Here is a 14,790-nt window from a genome sequence, read left to right as displayed (position 1 = left end):
AAATTACATTATCAGTTCACCTTATTTTTTTTTTAAGATAATTTTTTTTTTTTTTGAGATTTATTTTATTTACACAAGAACCGGGATATAGGCCAGATGTGTGAGAGAGTGAGCGGATTCACCAGAAACAGAGCGGGGAACAGAACAGGCAGACTGGCGAAATAGACTAGTGAGGGGAGCAGCGGGCGAGACAGGAGAGGTCTGCTGCGCCATGTTGGCTGCTCAGAGTCCGGCAGCGATCGAACCAGCACTGCAGAGGCTACGGACAGCCTCACAGCGCTATACTCAACCACCTGTGCCACCAGGGAGGCCCAGCTCACCTTATTTAAATAGTGTCATCTTCAGGTGGGAAGGACATCGCGTTTTATACTAAGAGCCTCTGTTTTGTTGTTTGTGATGTTATTGCAGGTGAGCTAAGTAGTTGAATTTTTCTTTTCTTTTGCTCGTCAAAACACCATTTTCCTATATATTTTTAAGTCATCTCATTTCCCCCCACCCCTTTCAGTAAGGTTCTTTTGTCACAATCTGTATACCATCTGGTGATCCCTGGATCTCTTGGTTTATGGTATCTTTTATTATGTGGAATTTTTGTATGATCAAGTCTATTTTCTCCTTTATGGCTTTTGAATTTAATGTCACGCTCAGTTAAGGTTTATATACCTAAGCGTGTGTGTGTGTGTGCGCACGCGTGCGTGTGTGTGTGTGCGCGCGCATGCACTTGGGCCTGTGTGTGTGCATGTGTTTCATTATTTATAGGGTTTGTTTTGCTTTAGTTTTATCTATTACTAAATTTGGAAATTAAAATTTTTTAATAATAAAAATATTATTTTAATGCCCTTTTAAAAAAATTTTTATTAGCACCTGTAAAAGTTAAAGCAACATTAAATGTGTGTAAGGAACCAAGAACATTTGGTTTTATTTATTTTTTCATGAGAAATAGATGTCCAGGAGGAATTTTATAGACCTTATATTTATCTTGTAATTAATTACTTTGAAAGGTTAAATTTAATCATACTAAATAGCTATTATGTTCCTACCTTTATTTAAAATTATTTAGCAGAATTTCTACCTTCTATTGTTAGTTTGAAATACTTTCAAGTGTTCATAAATTGTATGTCTAAGCATACTAAGCATGGTTTCTGCTCTATTTATTCTAACCAGAGAGCCCTAAATCTGATTCTTTTTAGCATGAAAGCAAGGAAATCCGTTAGTATTAGCCACTGATCTTCCATTTATGGATTCTTAAACTGTTGCAATGACAATGCTTTCATCTCTGAAGGAATATGAAGATGAAATAATGGGGGGAAAGCAAAATAGTATAAAGAATATTTTTTAAATTACTGATATCCTGATAAAAATTTCTTTGTTTTTTACATGTAAGTTATTTATACCACTTCTCTTGAATAAATGAGTCAGTGACATCCAGATTGCCCATACTTACTGTTTGATAATAAATGAAATTGTGTGGCAGTTAAAATTTGAAACAGCTAATTTATGTCCAAGTTTGAATATTTTATTCTGGTAAACATTCTACCATGAATCTCAGGGGGAGGACGAAAAGCTTTTTTTTTTTTTTTTTTTTTTTTTTTTTTTTTTTTTTTTAAATTAAAAAGAACTTCATGTGGGCCTCCCTGGTGGTGCAGTGGTTGAGCGCTGGGTTGCGAGGCGGCCTCTGCTGAGCCGGTTCGATCCCCAGATGCTCCCTGGCCACTGGAGGAGGGACCCACATGGCGTGCAGACCTCTCCTGCCGCCCGCTGCTCCCCTCAGCAGTGTACTTCAGTCCTTCTGCCTGCTCTGCTCCCCACTCTGGCTGTACCCAGTGCTTATATAAATAAATAAATCTTAAAAAAAAAAAGAACTTCATGTGAAAAAGTCCGTCTCTAACTCTATAGTATAACAAGGGCTATTAATTAATCACTATAGTGATGTGTTTTTCTGTTTTTGCAGGTAAAAAAAGCCAAGATGCAGGAATCAGGAGAGCAAACTTTAAGGTACATAAAGTTGGATTTTTTTAAATGATCTAGTTGTAATACTTTTCATAATTTGATTAGTGTATGGGTATGGTTTGAGTTGACTGTTCTTTAGTTATTTTTTGCATTTGTATATTATTTTTTGATACTCGACCATTAACTAGATTACTTCTGTAATGTTACTTGTAGCCAATTTTTAAAAATTTATTATTTGAGGTAATTTTGGTTTATAATACAGTATATGATTTAGGTGAATAGGTTTATACCTCTTCAGATGTATGTTACCACACCAAACCTATCACCAAAGCACCTGTAGTCCTCCACCATAGACCACGAGACCCCTTCCCCTTCTAAATAGCTTCAGTTCTGCAGTCATGTTTCTAGAGTTTGTTTTGTCTGTTCCTTTGTTTTCTTTTTCTATATTCCATAGATGAGTGAAATCCTCCAGAATTTATCTTTCTCCTTCTGACTTATTTCACCTGGCATTCCCCCCCCCCATTTCCATCTATGTAGTCACAAATATTAAGCTTTTATATTTTTTTTAATAGCCAAGTAGTATTGTGTTTTGTATATATACCGCATCTTCTTTATCCATTCATCTATTGTCGGACGCTTAGGTTGTTTCCATAACTTGGCTATTGTAAATGTACCGCAGTGAACATAGGAATGCATATGTGAAGGATTTGTTTGATAAATTGAGCTAAGATTCTTAAGGACTAGTTGGTTATTTTTTCACCTCCTATGAGGCAAGTTAACTGCTCTGTTCCAAGTTATGAGCAAAGTTAATTGCTCTGTTCCAGGTTGAAATTTCCTGTATTTCCCCAACCCTGCCCCACCTGTGCTCAACTGAGTGGCTATGGGATTTCAGGAGACTCCCAGGCTCTGCAGGGCTTCAGGCAGCCCCACACCAGTGAGACCACTGCAGGCCCAGAGTTCCTAGCAACACTCTTAGTCTTTCTAGGCCCAGCTTATCTCTGATCTCAACAGTGGTAGAGCTGTAGGAGCCTCCTGCTTTCTGCCCAGCACCAAAAAAAGGATGCTGGCCATCCAGGACTTCTGTGAGCTCAGACACTGCCTCAGGCGATTGAACCTTGTGTGCTCGCCAGCACATATAGGAAGAATTTTACCCCTTCCAGATAGTCCTTTCAGCTGATTATGATCCCAGTCTGTCCCCCAACATCCCATAGAGTTAGAAACACATGTCCTGGGGGTTTCAAGGGGTTCCATGTTGAAACCAATGGTGGGCAAAGCCTCTACTAGATTTTGGCCCTTCATTTTGTACAGGAGCGTGGTCTTGTCAGCTAAGTCAGTGCCCTCCACCTTGGAGTTCACAGAACCCATGGTGACCACTGCTAAACCTACAATCTTGGTGACTGTGAGTGAAAACTCCTCTGTGATTCTCTTCCGCTAGGTAGTAGCTTCTGCTAGTCAATTATGACTCTAGAGCAAGATATGAAGGACATGTAGTGTCTTTGTTCCTTCTCTCCCCCGCCCCCCTTCTAGTTCTTAACATCAGTCTTTACATTTTGAAATTATTTGGCTTAAAATAGAAGTTTTCCGGGCCTCCCCTGTAGCACAACGGTTGAGCGCTGGGCTACAAAGCTGCCCGCAGCCTCTGCAGCGCCAGTTCAATCCCCGGCCGCTGGGGAGGGTCCCACATGGTGCGCAGACCTCTCCTGCTGCACCCGCTGCTCCCTTCAGCAGTGTACTTTGTCAGTCTGCCTGTTCTGCTCCCCGCTCTGGCTCTGGTGAATTCTCTCACCCTCCCGCGCTTGTGACTGTACCCAGTGCTTGTATAAATAAATCTTAAAAAAAAAAAAGTTTTCCTCCAAAACAGTTTGTCCTCAAAACAGTTTTTTTTCTTATTCAGTCATCATTCAACAATATCCTGTGATGTATGGAGACACATGGTGATGTATGGAGGAGACACACAGAACATTAGTCCTATGATGTCTTTACACTTCTGCTTTAATGATTTATTTTATTTTCAGTGTTAACCACTGACTCCTCAAAAAATGACTTCAGTATCTTACGCTGCTTAAATCATACTGTTACTGTACTCAGTCCCCTATAAACATTCTTAATCTCTCCCCTTTTCCTTTTGTCACACTTCCTTAGCAAAACCACTGTTCCATACTTATTCCCAATCACCTGAACGTTGTGAAAGAAAAACATAAAACTCTGCTCATTGGTCTCAGTTTCCATTCATGATACATCTCAAACAGACACTTAAACCCTCTTGGTGGTCCAGCTACCCTTCCTGTGTTGTATTTTCCAGTTTCTGAAATCATTTTCCCTTCTTGCCTCCTGCCTTTCCCTCTTCCCTTCCCTCCTTTTCCTTCTCCCCTCCCTTTAAGTATCCTCCCATTTACTCATCTGGGGATCTTGCTACCTAATTCAAAGATCTTAAAATCAATTAGATAGACAGGCCTCCCTGGTGGCAGGGTTAAGATGCAACTATGAAGCTATCCGCAGTCACTGCAGCACGAGTTCAATCCCCTACCGGGGAGCTACTGACATGGTGCAGCAGACCTCTCCTGAGTCACCGGCTGCTCCCCTCAACAGTGTATTTCAGTCAGTCTGCCTGTTCTGCTCCCCATTCTGTTTCTGGTGAGTCCTCTCACCTCCCACACCTCTGGCCTGTACCCCAATTCTTGTGTGCACAAATAAAATCTTTTTTAAAAAAATCAGTTAGATAGACACTGCCTCATTTGTCTGTCACCAAATGTACATACTTAAGGCATTTTTGCAACATTCTCTGCTACCCTTTCCACTGAGGTTAATTCTTCTACTCTTTTTTTTTAAAGATCCATTCACTCATGCATACAAGAGCTGGGGCACAGGCCAGAGATGTGGGAGGGTGAGAGGATTCACCAGAGACAGAGCAAGGAACAGAACAGGCAGATTGACCGAAGTACACTGCTGAGGGGAGCAGCGGGTGAGACAGGAGAGGTTTGCTGCGCCATGCGGGTCAGCTCCCTGGCCGGCTGGGGATCAAACTCATGCTGCAGAAGCTGAGGATTGTTTCATAGTGCCGTGCTTAACCCCTTGCACCACCAGGGAGGCCCCTAATTCCTCTATTCTTTTTTTTTTTTAATTCCTCTATTCTTAATCTAAGCTGGATGCCCCCATTTTTGCCATGGAGCCTATCACCTTTATTTTTTTCTTGCAGTTGTCTCCTCTCTTCAGCAATTTATTATGATAACATATACATACTTTATCACTTCAGCTATTTTTAATTATGTAATTCAGTGGCTGTGGCATTAAGTGCCTTAACATTGTTGTGTAACCACTTACCATCTATCTCCAGAACTTTTTTCATCTTCCCAAAATGAAACTAATTATTAAATAGTAAACTCTCCATTTCCCCCCTCTTCTAGTACCTGGTAACCACCATTCTACTTTCTGTCTCTGGTCTTGACTACTCTGAGTACCTCATATTAGTGGAATCATACATTATTTGTCATTCTGCGAGTGGCTTGTTCATTTAGCATAATGTCTTCATCTGTGTTGTAGCTTACATCAGAATTTCCTTTTTAAAGCTGAACAATACTCCATTGTATATCTCTACCATGTTTTGTTTATCAGTGTGTCTACTGATTGTGTTGATTATTGATGGTAGTTCTGTTGGCAAAGAATGAGTTATTTTTGTGTGAAGTTTGTTTTGTTCTTTTATTGGGGAGCCATTTTGTTTATTTATTTATTTATTTATTTATTTATGTAGAAGAACTGGGTACAGGCCAAAGATGAGGGGAGGTGAAAAGATTTACCAAAGACAGAGTGGGAAGCAGGACAGACTTACTGAAAGGCACTGCTAAGGAGAGCAGTGAGCATGACAGGAGGGGTCTGCTGCACCGTATGTAGGTTAGCTCCCTAGCCAGGGATTAAACTCAGGCCACAATGGTGATAGCCCTGAGTCTTAATCCCTAGCCACCAGGGAGGCCCCTGCCATTGTATTTTAGAGCATCTTTTTATGTGTACATTATTAAGCAAAATTCATGTTTATATTACTGAAAATAATTACACATTGAGTCAGTATACTGATTTTAGGGATACTAACTTTAAATATTTAACAATCTAAAATTGTGAGTAAATTCATTGTCTGACTTTGTTTCTATTTAATTTCTAGACACTGTTAATAGGTCAGATATTTTGCTATAATATAAAATTCCTGGGCCATAAGACTTTAGGAACTGGTATATTGTATATCAGACTATATAAATTCATCTTCTAAGATAAAGGATCTAAAAAGTCCTTTACCAGTGGGGGTAACAGTGAATCCTAGACCTACTCAAATATACACAGAAGACAACAAATCATTGTAAACATAATGTGAATTTCTTGTTCAGCTTTATTTATACCCTTCTTGAAAACCTATTTAATTAGACATGAGAGGATCCAGCAGTCTGTATTATTGCCAATTATTTAGATAACTATATTAGGGCAATTTGGGAAACTTTGATATAATTACTCAGTTGAGTTTTTCACTCCTGCCCTTTAATTCTTAGGTATTTGATTAAAGAGACAAACATCTGGGGGTTTAGCTTTGAAAATTAATCTGAGGGGGGAAATTTCAAGCATTTTGAATATACTAGGGAAAAAGAAACTGTTACCATTCGTGAATATTAGAATTCCATCTAGTAATGATATGAGAACTTTGAGAATTTTGGTGCTGTGAACTTTTTAAAGTAACATTTCTTTTGAAAATTTTGCTGTGTAGAAACTACTCTTAACACTTGTCTTATCTTTACCAAGATATGGGACATCTGGTACAGTGTCCTCTACTCCCTAGCATGTAGAACAACAAAGCAAATTTCTTTCTAGGGAGTATGAATGTGGGAAGGAGGTGTGGGTTGGGAGGAAGTTGTAATATAGTAATACAAGCTACAGTTATACTTGTTCTGTTCTAGTCTTTGCTGTAAGTTCTTTTCACAGATTAACTCATTAATCCCTATAAGAACTCTGAGTTAGGTTCTGTTATTCCTCATTGGTGCTGAAGAAAACTAGGGCAAAAGAAGTTCGGTGACTTGCCTAAGATCATAAAGCTAAGTACTGGCAGAGTGGAATATCGACTCAAGTAATCTAGCTCTAGACTCTTAACTCTTATCTGGTGTGCTATACTGGTAGAAGAGGGAATAACTGAGGGTGGAAAGTAAGGTAAAAGGAAAAAGGAGAACATTGTGAGAGATGAAAAAATAATGTCCATTCCAGAATTTCAATGACAATCTTCCCAACATTAAATGTCTGACATATGGGAAAACTGAATAGTCATAAGTGAAAAAATGAAATTCTCACACCATTCACAAAAATTAACTCAATATGGATTAAAGACTTGGATTTAAGACCTGAAACCTATATAAACATAGGCAAAATACTTCATGACATTAACTTTAGAGATGTGTTTGGGTACTCAACTCTAATGGCAAAGGAGACAAAAGCAAAAATTGACAAATGGGGATCCATCAAACTGAAAAGCTTCACAACAAAAGAAACTACCATTAAAATGAAGAAACTTCCTGCTGAATAGACAAAAATATTTGCATATCATACATCTGAGAAGGGGTTAACATCGAGAATGTATAAAGAACTCATACAACTCAACAACAACAAAAGCAAATAACCCTATCAAAAAATGGCAGATCTGAATAAACACTTCTCCAAAGACAATTTATAGCTGGCCAAAGGCACAGTTGCTCATCATCACTTATTAGGGAAATGCAAATCAAAAGCATAATCACCTCACACGTATGAGAATGACTTGTATCAAAAAGACTAGCAACAACAAATGTTGGTGAGGTGCGGAGAAAAAGGAACCCTCATACACTGTTGATGGAATGTAAATTGGTGCATTCTATGAAAAACAGTATGGTGTTTCCTCAAAAAGTCAAAAATATACCTACTATATGACCTAGCAATTCTAGGAATCTAAAGACTATAAGAACACCAATCCATATATGGAATATGTGTATTACATATACTCATTGGAGCATTATTTACAATAGCCACGATAGGGAAACAACCTAAATTCCCATTAGTGGACTATTGGATAAGGAAGATATGGTATATGGGACCTGTATGTGTAAGTAATATGAAATCTTGCCATTTGTAACGTTATGGAGGGAACTGAAGGGCATTATGCGCAAAATAAGTTAAAAGGAAAAAGGCAAATATGGATGATTTCACTCATGTGGAATATAAAGAAATAAAACAGGAACAGAGAAAACAAAAACCAAACTAAACCACTGGATTCTGACTGCAGAATTGAGGTTACCAGAGAAGGGTGAGCACAGGGTGGAGGGAGTCCAATGGACTGTGGTGTGGTGGAGGGCATGGTGTGATAACATACATTTGAAGAGGTGTGAAACAAATAATGTTGTAAACCAATGTTACCTCAATCTAAAGGAAAAAAAGAAGATTCTTCTATTGTACTTATTTTATTAGAAAAACTAGGAAACATGTTACTTTTACCGAACAACAATGTAGTGATAGCAAATTTCATACAATATTAAGAATCTTGATGTTGTAATAACACCGCCTAGAGGGGGAAAGTGTATACCTCTAAAACAATCAGAATTGTAACGTTTACATGATAATGTTTTCATGGTGTCTCTTAATTTTCCTTCTAAGCTATTAGGAAAGATGTTGCTCAGTCTTGTATATAATAATAAGTCAAACAAAAATTTTTTATTGGGAAAGAAGAGAAATAATGAATGAACCATTTTAAGGCACTTCCTGGAAGCAAGAACCCCTTCTTGGAAGCAAGCATGTATCATTTGGGAAAACAACTCACATGGTTGTGAGAACCACTGCTTGAAATGAGGACTCTGCTTTCCTTTGATGCTTTGGAAATAAACAGCAGTGTTAGTTGTGGAGTTTTTCTCTTAGCACATGGTCTTTAGAGAAGGTGTGGCTTGCCCATAACAGCAGGATTTCCAAGTGATATAAAAGCTAAATGGGTCTAGGGACATGAGAAAGAACAGTAGGATGCTGAGGGCATTAGACAGGGCACTAGCTCTTCATGTAGCTGCTAGAAGCTAAGAATACCATAAAGAAGAATCACTTTGTCTCTTACTTGTATAGACTAGGAGAAATGAGTTTGATTTCATCACTTCTAGTGATTAGCAAATCACTCGGGCTAATGTAATTATTTTGGTTTTCCCAGTCAAGTAAGCAACCCTGAAGTCAGTGATCAGAAACCTGAAACTTCAAGCCTTGCTTCAAATCTTGCCATGTCAGAGGAAAGTAAGTAACCATATTCTATGAATGACAGAAGTATTTTTATAATTAAGTGATGGTTTTCTTTAAAAATCTGATTTCACTGATTGGCTTGTTTGTCCCAGAATCTCCAGAAGGCTTTGCATTCTGTGTGTGTGTGTGTGTGTGTGTGTTCATCCTTGTCCTGTCTTGTAAACTTTATTGACATACCAACTGAGGAACAAAATCATATGAAATCTACCAACCCAAGCAGTCACACTTGATGATTTCATTTTTGATCAGAAGTTGGATGTTGTGAAGTTAAATGTGCCTATCTCTGACTGCTCCTCAGACCTGATATTTTTCCATCTTTCTAATAATCAAATGATTATCAATCTAGGCCAAAAAGGAAAAACCATTCTGAGAACCTAATATTGATACTGGGCCCTAAAGGATATCCAGATCAATTAAATATACCCTCCATTTAACCAACCCTCACCTCCTATAGAAGTTATATTCTACATTAGACAAAAAGTTGTAGGGTGTTCTGGGATTTTTTTGTCTGCGGAGACATTGGCGTTCCCTAGCATACTTATTTTCCCTAAAGTTTCCCCATATGGCAAGTAGTCCTTCTGAAATAAAATAGCTATACTGTTCCATATTTTGCCACACTTTAAAAAGATGAAAAAAATTATGTTAGACATTTACAAGAAAAGTTACTTTGTTTTGGAACTATTTCTTCTCAGTGTGATTGTGATTAATCTTACGTATTTCCCATGTATTAACAAACAGCGTGACTTTTTAAAAAAGGTATTAGGTGTATATATTATTTCTTTAAGTAATTGTTCCAGTGGTTCTCAAAAGCTAGCATATCCAGGAATCAACTGGAGTGCTTATTTGTAATGGAGAAGTCCAACCTCATCTTCAGAGATAACATTCAGTAGATCTCATGTGGATGGGAATCTGCATTTCAAGAAGTTAGCTAGATGATTCTGGTACATATGCAAAACCGTTCATGCTGTGGGATATTTCTCTAATTAGTTGAAAGCATCTCCTCTTTTTCAAATGTCCCATGCATCCCCAGAAAAAAAGATATTTCCCTTACATACTCCAAGGCCAGGAAATAAATTGCATTTTTTTGCTACTTCCATATAATTTCTCTTCCCTCCTTTCCTTCAAAAACTAGTTTCTTTGAAGTCTATATGTATGTCTCCTGCAACATTTTTTTTTTTTTTTAAACCTCAGGCCAAGCTCCTCTTAGTCATTCTGCTTTAAATCTTTATTTTCTTCTCCATCTAAACTCACTGTTCTTGGTGATTTCAACATCTGTGTAAGAGGCATATCCAATACCCATCTTAGTCCTCTTGTCTTCATTTTCTTTGTTACTCAAGATAGATGTTATGATCCTTTATTATAAATTACTATACAAATACCTTCAATAATTTTGCCTTGTTAAATGCTATCCCTAATTTAATCAAACTCTGTAAGTCCTTCTCTGTAAGTCCATGCAAATAACTAAACACCATTGTATAAAATTATATACCCAGCTGACTATTTGCACCTTAGTCATGATCATAGGGCCTCAAGCTAGAAATCCTACTACATTTCCCTGATGAGTTTTACCATTTAATATTTCACACCACTTCTTTTCCTTTCAAAGCACTCTGCTCGTTTACTGTTCCCTCTTCTTATTGATAACTCCTTCTCAAATAGAAGCTGTCAGACAGGGCCTCCCTGGTGGTGCAATGGGTTAAGTCTCAACACTATGAAGCTATTGGCAGCTACCGCAGCACAGTTTGATCCCCAGCTAGAGAGCTGACCACATGGCACAGCAGACCTCTCCTCTCTCGCCCACTGCTCCCCTCAGCAGTGTATTTCAGTCAGTCTGCCTGTTCTGCGCCCCACCTTGTCTCTGGTGAATCCTCTCACCTTCCTCCCCCTCCTCCCCCCGCCCCCACTACCTCGGGCCTATACCCTAGCTCTTAATAAAAAACAAACCCTGAAATCTGTTAAAAAAAAAAAAAAAGCTGTCAGGCAAAAAACTCCTTTACATCCCACCACTAGCAGATCTTCAAACCTACCTATGGTTGTAACCATGTGTTCTTGCTTCATTCTTATTAGAATGGAAAAAATAACATTCTTGCTGCTGTCAAAGTTAAGGCCTTTTATTTTTGTTCCGTATTCTATCCTTTTCTCATCTTCCCCAAGGACTTTGATAGTGCAGTTATCCTAACACCACTCCTATATTCTCATATTCTTTTCTGTCAGTAAAGAGATGATGCAGTATTCACCATCTGAAAACAGAAATTAAAAACCCTCTTTGTTCCGTGACCATTGGAACTGCTGAAAGAATCATCCTCAATTGTTTTCTCAACTTCCACTTACTCTTCAACCCTTTGAAATTTAGCTTCTTTTCGCACTCTTCCAATGAAATTGTTTTTGTCAAGATCGTTAGTTTTAGTAACTGAAAGTACTGGTTCTAGTAGACAGTTCTCTCCTCATATTCTGCCTCTTAATGCTTTTCCTCCCACCTTTTTTGTTTCCTCACCCTTTTGTCTGAACTCTTTTGGTGGGCCTCAGAATTTGTTTCTAGTCCACCATATTTTTTCTCTTTCCGTATCCTCTCATCTATTACATTTCCTTAAATATCTTAAACATTTTTAATAAATTCCGTATTTATATTCCCAGCTGACTTCTCCCCCAGTTTAGTTTGTATAGTCAGCTCCCTATTAGACATCTCCACTTAGATGTCTGAAAGGTTATACTTAAAATTTGTGAAAGCTATTTATTGCTTTGTCCCCATCAAATCTATTCTAGCCGCAGAATCCCCCAATGTAGAAAGTGGCGTCACTATTCCTCCAGTTGATAAAACTGAAAACCTGTAAATCATCCTGTATTCCTTATTCCTTACGTACAAATCTATCAGAATGTCCTGTTTGTTTTACCTTTAAAAAATTCAAGGTTTTACCTCATCTCCACTACTACTATTCCAGTATAAGAGCAATTATGTCTTGATTCTAATTCTTTCTTGATTCCCAAGAACTGCAAAGATCAAGGACAATTCATTCTCCAGGGAAGGAAAAATTGGCCTACATTTCCCAGAATGTTTTGTTAGTCTCTTCTAGAGCTAGATTAAAGCAGAGGAAGAGAAGAGTTTGGGTTTTTGAAAATACTTGTCAGCAGCGCATGAGTCACCATGCAGAATTCAGATGAATTTACCTTACATCCTGTGTGACGGGTGCTGGGAATTTTAGATCTAAATGAGATGTTCCTTTCTGTCAAAGTGATTGTGGATGAATGTGATCTGCAAATTCCCAGTAATTATTTTTAAAGACCTTGAACAATGACAGTAGACAAGATCTTCTATGATAAATTCACAGATACTGTTTTGTTTTACTTTTGGGCATGAATTGGCCCCCCATCTGCTGTTTAACGGATTTCCCTTTTTGGATGAGGCGCTCAGAACTTAGGTAGACAAGATTAGTTCACCATTAGTTAATGTCTTCATTGATTGTAAAGCAACCTACAGATTTTGGAGGAAGTTTCTTGAATAGTTGAGAAATCTCATAGAAGCGCTTTATGATGTGACTTTCCACAACATAGACTGAATTAATACCTAATTAATAGGGTTCTGCTCTAACTTGAGTTGAATATTTATCAGACTTACCCCAGATGGAATCATGAGAGTCAAGCCTTCACAGCAGTAGTTCTAGATGAAGTAGTCATGGGATCATGAGGGCACTAGCTGGGAAAGTCTCTACCTGATGATTCATCAGAGCATCACATCACTTCCTCAGGTCTATCTCTGCCTTGCTCAACTTAAAGCCTTTTCTACATAGCTGAAAAAATAGTAGTATAGAAGCATACTTTCATCTTTTTTGCTGCTGACTATCCACAGTAATTTTCAAATAAAATTGGGCACTTCTTGTAAGTCATTCTTACGGCTTTTTACTACAAATAGAGCAAGCATACAAAAAATGAATAAACTGAAGTAGTACAGTGTAGTTTCCTAGCTATGGACAGTTCCCTTGCTTTTGAAGTTTGCCTGTGAGTACAACTGCCAGTTTAGGCGCAAACTGCCAGTTTGCTTCATCTTTTTTTTTTTTTTTTTTTTTTGTGGGACCCTCGCCGGTGGCTGGGGATCGAACTGGCGCTGCAGAGGCTGCGGGCAGCCTCGCAACCCAGCGCTCAACCGCTGCGCCACCAGGGGAGGCCCTGCTTCATCTTTTTCATTGAAGTGACAGATCAGTGATGCATGAAGGTCAGGATCAGTTAGTACTAACTTTCTGCTCTTTTCCAGACCCCTCACTCAAGCTTCTTTTGCTTTTCTAAAGTCTCTAAATCCGATATGTAACTGTATAGTCTTTCTAAATTTCTGATGTCCAAGCTGTATCTGTTATTTAGTTTGAAAGACTATACAGTGAGAGATGCAGCTTTCCCATTTCAGTTTTGAAGTGTTCTAACTTTATACTTGGTGATATCTGTCTTTCAGTTATGACATGCACCGATTACATCCCTCGCTCATCCAATGATTATACCTCACAAATGTATTCTGCAAAGTAAGTTGATGAATTATTTTTAAAAATCTATATGCTTTCTCTCTAGGTTCATTGCAGATTTTAACTTTATTTAACTATTAAGTTGATATGTAACTTACTTTCTCCTCTCTTGTTCTCTTGGGCCTCTAAATGTAGAGTCTGCGTAACATCCTTTTGAAAGGTAGATGGTTACGTGGAATAGATCACTGTTGCCCAGAAGCTCACGCTGAATGAATAGTCACTGGAAATGCAAAATAGTGTTAATGATCAAAGAATATCATTGATTAACCTCTTTTTATTCTCTTTTTCCTTTACTCTCATACACAGACCTAAAAAAATAGCTCAAGCCAGACTCAGACTGGGACTTCTCAGACTAATCCTTCTTCAATTTCTTATTTTAGAAAGGTAAAATAGGGCTCATAAAAATTAGATGAGCTTTTCAGGTTGACCTCACTAAGAGGCAACATTTTGGGTCTTTATGGAATAAGATCAGCATTTACAATCCACCAAGTTAATTATCTCAATATGAATAGGTGAAACAGTGTTTATACAGAGCCATCACCAGTGGTGCATTGATTGAGTGAACCCATACATCAGAGATGCATAAGGTGTGCTTTATTAAAGTAGGATGTATTCTTACATGCTTATAGATGAGGGATATATAAAGAAATTATAACAGGGCTAAGTGAAGCCTATAGGATTAATATAAAAAGAAATGCATTTTTTTTTCCTTTTTGTGTCTACTTGTAACCTGAATTTTGCATCAGTTAAAAAGTAAACTGAAAAGTCAACTCAGTGAGTTTTCCAAATTCTTATCTACTATCAACACTAATTTTGGGCTATTCATTTTTGTGTGGTTTTCTGTTTCTGTGATATGACAGAATCTATTTTCTGAGATCATTATGAAAGCAACACAAAAATACTTTGTATTCTAGAGATACTATATGAAAGGATATTATGATCTTTAACATATATGGAGATAAGTCCCCTTGAGGTCATTAAGATTTTTACTCATTGGGCCTCCCCTGGTGGCGCAGCGGTTGAGGGCTGGGCTGCAAAGCTGCCTGCAGCCTCTGTAGTGCCGGTT

At 38.1% G+C, this 14,790-nt stretch overlaps 1 protein-coding gene across 7 annotated transcripts in view; it reads left to right on the top strand.

Annotated features, from left to right (window-relative positions):
• The window catches only part of EYA3 (EYA transcriptional coactivator and phosphatase 3), a gene marked incomplete at both ends in the record, with an annotated part of 65,076 nt that overhangs the window by 8,909 nt on the left and 41,377 nt on the right, over window positions 1–14,790 (top strand). For 6 of the 7 annotated variants that reach the window (XM_084243884.1, XM_084243882.1, XM_084243881.1 and 3 more), the window contains 3 exons: window positions 1,949–1,992; window positions 9,134–9,213; window positions 13,658–13,724. In XM_084243884.1, coding sequence (XP_084100010.1) covers window positions 1,949–1,992; window positions 9,134–9,213; window positions 13,658–13,724 — 191 coding nt within the window. Of the gene's footprint in view, window positions 1–1,948; window positions 1,993–9,133; window positions 9,214–13,657; window positions 13,725–14,790 lie in introns of those variants that run through there. The other variant, XM_084243883.1, reaches the window with a different exon arrangement.

This window comes from Talpa europaea (genome assembly GCF_964194135.1).
Source record: "Talpa europaea genome assembly, chromosome: 9".
NCBI classification, from domain to species: Eukaryota; Metazoa; Chordata; class Mammalia; order Eulipotyphla; family Talpidae; genus Talpa; species Talpa europaea.
The sequence above is the reverse complement of the archived record's forward strand: the minus strand, read 5'-3'. Positions and strand labels throughout refer to the sequence as shown.